This window comes from Molossus molossus, unplaced genomic scaffold, assembly GCF_014108415.1.
Source record: "Molossus molossus isolate mMolMol1 unplaced genomic scaffold, mMolMol1.p scaffold_m16_p_10, whole genome shotgun sequence".
Lineage (NCBI taxonomy): Eukaryota > Metazoa > Chordata > Mammalia > Chiroptera > Molossidae > Molossus > Molossus molossus.
Genome location: NW_023425345.1, coordinates 6492849 through 6498938, shown reverse-complemented (window position 1 = coordinate 6498938; position 6090 = coordinate 6492849). Strand labels below are relative to the sequence as shown.

General features: G+C 49.6%; 1 protein-coding gene across 1 annotated transcript; it reads right to left on the bottom strand.

Annotated features, from left to right (window-relative positions):
* Window positions 1–2243: 2243 nt before the first annotated feature.
* On the bottom strand, window positions 2244–2700 carry LOC118624354 (60S ribosomal protein L32-like). Its single transcript, XM_036252548.1, has one exon. It carries the CDS (start codon window positions 2698–2700, stop codon window positions 2293–2295), a length of 408 nt encoding a protein of 135 aa, XP_036108441.1. The 3' UTR covers window positions 2244–2292.
* Between the last annotated feature and the right edge of the window lie 3390 nt (window positions 2701–6090).

Below are 6090 nucleotides of genomic sequence, written 5' to 3'. Positions count from 1 at the left end.
ACAGTGTCCCCATTTCACTGCCCAACTCCTGCCCGTCATGTCAACAGAAGGGAGTTTGCTAGACAGCCTCCTCCCCACACTAACAGAGGCCCCCTCGTGGTCTTGCTCAGACAGCTCTAGTCTTTCCCTCAGCAGCCTCCAGAGCTCGGTTGTATACGCCTGTGTGAACCTGCTTATTGTCTCTCCCCACCCTGCGTGCGCTCCCTGAGGCAAGGGGGAGGGTGTCACTCCCCTAAAGACCCTGCACCCGAACGGGGTTGGCACATGCTCAGTAAAACTGAGACACATCACCTCTGCACCCAGAGCTGCTCATGAAACCCTTCTTCCCTGCCCGTGGCTGATGGGAACCAGGACGTTTTGAATCTCAGGATTCGTAGGGATTGTTAGTCCAACCTTGTCAAAGGCCCTCCCAGTGAGGGGAAGGGGCGGACTTGATCCCTGGTCTCCTTGTCCCCAGTTCGGTCTGTCCCCAGACTTCCCTGGGTCCATGGCAGGCCACTTCCTACAGGTCACCTGCAGGGACTCCAGCCTCCCAGCCCCAGAACTGCTTTGAGTGAAGGGTGGGGCAGCAGATGTCACTCCTGGGGACTGTCCAGGACTGGGGCAGGAACAGTACGAAGCATGGCTGTTGACGGGCTCATCGGGGGCTGCCCGTCTGCGGATGCTGCGGTGTGGGGAGTCCTCAGCAGCCAGAGGGCCCGAAGGAGGCCTGAGTGGCGGGGAAGCCAGGTGCGCCAGGCCACCTTCTGCGGTGCAGGTTCGGTTCCTATTTTGTGAAGCGGGGTGCAAAACACCCACTTCAAAGACTTGTCATGCAAGTAAAATCAACGTGTGTGAGGGCTGATGCATTATTCATGAAACTGTTTCTTGATCTTCGCTGGAAAACTTTCTTCTTCTTTTCTTTTATTTATCTTTATTGTTGAATGTATTACAGATGTTCCTCATTTTCCCCCTATTGACCGCCTCCTCCCCACTCCAGCCCCCCTCCTGCCTTTCCCCACACTGTTGTTGGTGTCCATTGGTTATACATACATGCATATAAGTTCTTTGGTTTATCTCTTCCCACCCCCCTCCCTTCCCTTTGAGGTTTGTCAGTCTAGCAACCGATTTGTACTTCTTAATCCCTTCACCTTTTCCACCCATTCCAACCCCTCTCCCATCTGGCAACCAACAAAATGTTCTCTGTATCTATGAGAATGCTTCTGTTCTGCCTGTTCATTTTGTTTGTAGATTCAACTGTCGATAGATATGTATTCATTGCTATTTTGTTTGTTCATTTTTTTTTTTTTAATCCTCACCCGAGGACATTTGTTCAGATAGAGTGGGAGGGAGAAAGAGGAAGAGAGAGAAACACATCGATGTGAAAGGGACACATGACCCAACCAAGGCCAGGGACAAACTGCAACTGACAAGGCCAGGGACAAACGTGCCCTTAGAGGGAACTGAACCCGGGTCTCTCTGGACCGCAGGCCAACGCTCTAACCACTGAGCCAAACTGGCCAGGCCAAGCCTAGGGTTAAGCAAGTGGCAACAGCTTGGGTGGGCCTGAAAGTTGGGTGGGGCGGGGCCTCAGGGAATCACCAGGGCAGGGCAACCAGTATGAGCCAGGTTGCTGGAGTCCCAGATACAGTGGCTGTCTGTTGCCCCAGGGAAGGGCTCTCCAAAGGAACAAAGGTCTCTGACAGCACGTCTGTTCAGGAGAAAGCCCCCTCTCCGGCCCTCGCTCCAATGCCAAACAGCTCAGTTCTTCCCTGTATGTCTCTGGTGCCTTTCAAGCTGCCTCCCCTACGCTGGAGCCTGGAGGGAGCGAGTCCGAGTAAGTCTGTGTACGGTCCCTTTAAGAGGAGCTGCCTGGGGTTCCAGCAGCCTCAGCCTCCCTGAGCCTCAGTTCCCGCTGGTTTTTCCAGCCAGAAGTGATGGGGATTCTCTTCCTGGCACTAGAACCCTGAACAGGGTGCCTGGTTGAGACAGGGACCCCCTCAGTCCTCAGGGAGGACCTTCCCAGCTGAAGTGTCCTCCTGATTTTTATCCGCCACACGTGGGCGTGGGACCAGCCCCTCCTACCAGTCTAGATGTGGCTGCTGCTTTAATTCCGTAGTTGTGGGACTTCCATTCAGCCTGATTTCAGGAGGTTTTGAACGACGGTTGTTCTATAGTTTAGTTGTAACTTTGAGTGGTTGTGGGGGACGCAATACTGCGTTTACCTATACCTCTATCTTCTCTGTTTTCTTTTTTCTTTTTGGCAGAATTTTATGGTTTTATTAACACAAATACAATGTGTACACAATCTGTCTATTCATTTTCTTCGCTGCGCAGCCTGGCATTGGGGTTGGTGACTCTGATGGCCAGCTGGGCTGCTCTTTCCACAATGGCTTTGCGGTTCTTTGAGGAGACGTCGTGAGCAATCTCAGCACAGTAAGATTTGTTGCACATCAGCAGCACTTCAAGCTCCTTGACGTTGTGGACCAGAAACTTACGAAAACCACTGGGCAGCATGCGTTTTGTTTTCTTGTTGCTCCCATAACCAATGTTGGGCATCAAGATCTGGCCCTTGAATCTTCTGCGCACCCTATTGTCAATACCTCTAGGTTTTCGCCAGTTCCGCTTAATTTTGACATATCGGTCTGACTGGGGCCGGATGAACTTCTTGGTCCTCTTTTTGACAATCTTGGGTTTCACAAGGGGTCTGAGGGCAGCCATGGCGCTGAGTAGAAGATTGCTGCCACTCCGTAGGCAGCGCCGAGGAAGAGAGGGCATCGTCTCTGTTTTCGATTACAGTTGACATTCAATATTATTTTGTGTTAGTTTCAGGTATATGCATAGTGGTTAGACTTTACAAGGTGATCCCCCCCCACCCAATATTTCTGGCACCCACCTGGCCCCATACATAGTTATTACAATATTAGTGACTATATTCCCTAAGCTGTACTTTAAATCCCTATGACTGTTCGGTGACTGCCCATTTGTGCTTCTTAATCCTTCACCTTTTCCATCCAGCTCCCAATTCCCCTCCAGTCTGGCAACCGTCGGTCTGTTCTCTGCATCTGTGAGTCTGCTTCTATTTTGTTTGTTACTTTATTTTGTTCGTTAGAGTCCACATATAAGTGAAATCGTATGATATTTGTCTTTCTCTGACTTACCTCACTTAGTATAATACCCTCCAGCTCCATCCATGCTGTCATAAATGGTAAGATTTCACTCTTCTTTATGGCTGAGCAATATTCCATTGTATATATCTATCAAAGCTTCTTATCCATTTGTTTACTGGTGGGCACTTAGGTTGCTTCCCTATCTTGACTATTGTAAATAACATTGCAATGAACATAGGGGCATGTATATTCTTGTGAATTAGTGCGTTGGGTTTCTTGGATCTATACTCAGACGTGGAATCGCTGGGTCACCAGGTAGTTCCATTTTTAATGTTTTGAGGAACCTCCATACTGTTGAAAATGTTCTTTAATACCAGCAAGAACCCACCGTGACCTGGATCCTGCTTGCTCTTAACTTACTTACCATCTTACAGATGTGGCCGTCTGGACCCGGCACTGTGGACTCATCACAGTCCTCCGGTCACCCCGGCAACGCCTCCTGCTGGCACACCTCTGATCCTGGGACCAGGAGTCTTCGAGTGCTTGCGCTCAACCTATGCCTCGCGTGCTGCCGACCGGAGGGAGCGAGTCCAAGGCCACCGTGCTGTCCACCGTGGACGGAGCCTCCACCTAAGGCCAGGCTGCAGGGGTCACTTTGCGCACAGCCAGCCCCAAATGTGTCTTCATTTTAAACTTATTGTTTTATTTATTGGCGCATGAGAGAGAGAGAGAGAGAGAGAGAGAGAGAGAGAGAGAGAGACATCAGTTTGTTGTTCCACTTATTTATACATTTATTGGTTGATTCTTATATGTGCCCTGACCAGGATTGAACCCACAACTCAGAGCCTTAGCGTACTGGGGTGATGCTCTAACCAACTGAGCTATCCAGTCAGGGCTGTGTGTTGATTTTATCTGCTCTTCTCAGACCTGAAATAAATGTTAGTTTTAAACCTATAGCAATAAACACATACATAAAATGAAGAAGAAGCAAGGTATATGCCTACCGTATGTCACAGGTGGGTCTCTGCCCTGCCCCCTCCCCCGCCCTTAGCCAGAGCAAGAACAGAAGGCCCCCTGGCCTTGGCGGGTGGAGAGCCCCAGGCCACTTGAATTCTCCAACCTTCAGAACAGGGTCCCTGAAGTGTGCGCAGTGGACAGAGCTCTGTCGTGGGATTTTAGGGAAATAAACAGCGGAGCTCGGCCGGGCTGCAGCCTCTTCTCTCGCCTTTCGCGGGGCAGCCTGCCCCTGTGGAAAGGGAGCTCCTAATGAGAACGCATCGGAGACCCTCGGCTCCAGCTCTGTCGCAGACTCCATGGAATCGTTGCTTAAGACGTAATTGGGCGCAGTCACCGGTGGGCTGGGAGCCTGGCTCTCTGAGCCCCCTTGGGCTCGTGGCGGCCGGCACCCGGGGCGGGGGCGGCAGAGGCCACACTGCACCCTCCACTCCAGGCCCCTCTTTCTTTCCTTTTTCTCCCTACCTGCTTCCTCTCCCTGTAATTTCCTTTCATTAACAATCCCAGGCTGTCCTGCGTTCCAGTCCCTGCTGGGGGGAGTATAAATTGGTACAATTTCTCTGGAAGGCAAGTTGTCAAATGCTATTAAAAGCCTTAAAAAAATGCATCGGTTTTGACCTGGAAAGTTCCCTTCTAGGAATTGGTCCTGTAGAAGTCATTGGACGGGGCCCACACAGATGTGCAGAGGATATGGCCCCCAGTGCTTTTGGAGGGTGACAGCTTGGGAGCTTGGTTAGAAACGATCACGGGACAAACCCATGGGAAAGAGCCTTTTGGAGCTAATCAGGGAACTTTGGATCTTGACCGGGTGTTAGATGCTCCTAAGGAATTACTGTTAATTTTTATCAGGTGTGATAATGGCCTTGCAATTGGTTTAGAGACACCTGACTGAGGGGTTATTTGATTTAAGCTGTTGTGACAAGAATGGTATCAGAAGGGGACAGGGTGAAGGAAGAGCAGCAGAATCTTAAAAAAAAATTTGTTTTTCATTATTAATTTTTAGAGAGAGAGGAAGGAAGAGGGAGATAGAAACATCGATAACAGAGAACTTCGATTGGCTGCCTCCTGCATGCCCCCCACTGGGGATTGGGCCCACAACCTGGGCATGTGCCCTGACCGGGGATTGAACCGGTGACCTCTTGGTGCACGGGTCAGTGCTCAACCACGGAGCCACACCGGCTGGGCTAGACTGGCAAAATGTTTCGAGTTCTGGCTGGTGGGTAAATGTGTCCATTGTACAGTTCTATTTTGAGGTGTGTTTAAAATTCTTCATGATTTAAAAAGAAAATATGTGAAACTGTATTTCTTGACCTGAAATGATGCCCACAAGGTAGCAAGTGAAATAGCATACATAGCACTATCATACTTTTAGTTTAAAAAACATGTACAGAGTTTTAGGCCGGATGAGTGTGGTGCAGTGGTTAGAGCATCAGCCCACACGCCGAAGGGTTGTGGGTTCGATTCCCGGTCAAGGGCATATACCTGGTTGCAGGTTTGACCCCCGGCCCTGGTGGAGGCGCATGTGAGAGGCAACCAATTGATGTGTCTTCTCACATCTCTCCCTCCCTGCCTCCCTCTCACTCTGTAAAAATCAATGGGAAAAATATCCTTGGGTGAGCATCTACAACAACAAAAAGGTACAGAATTTTATGCAGGAAAAAGGATGGACGTGCATATACTGGAATGCTATTGGTTATTTCTGGGTGGTAGGATTTGAATAATTTCCATTGTCTCCTGAATACATTTTGATAGTTTCTGACTTTTTAATGTGTGTGTGTGTGTGTGTGTGTGTGTGTGTGTGTGTGCAATAAGCATACATTCCTTTTAGGCTCATAAAAAAGCCATAGCTACTAAAGAAAATGTGGAAATCACCTGCTACGCATTAGACCATGCCTGCTGAAAGGTTTTACATCTCTGACCCCACACACAGTGATTGGCAAGGTTGATGCTGATATGCCCATTGGATAAATGGGGAGGCTGACCATCA

Excerpts from the sequence above, each read along its gene's own strand:
- LOC118624354 (XM_036252548.1), bottom strand. The coding sequence starts at position 2,700 with ATGGCTGCCCTCAGACCCCTTGTGAAACCCAAGATTGTCAAAAAGAGG.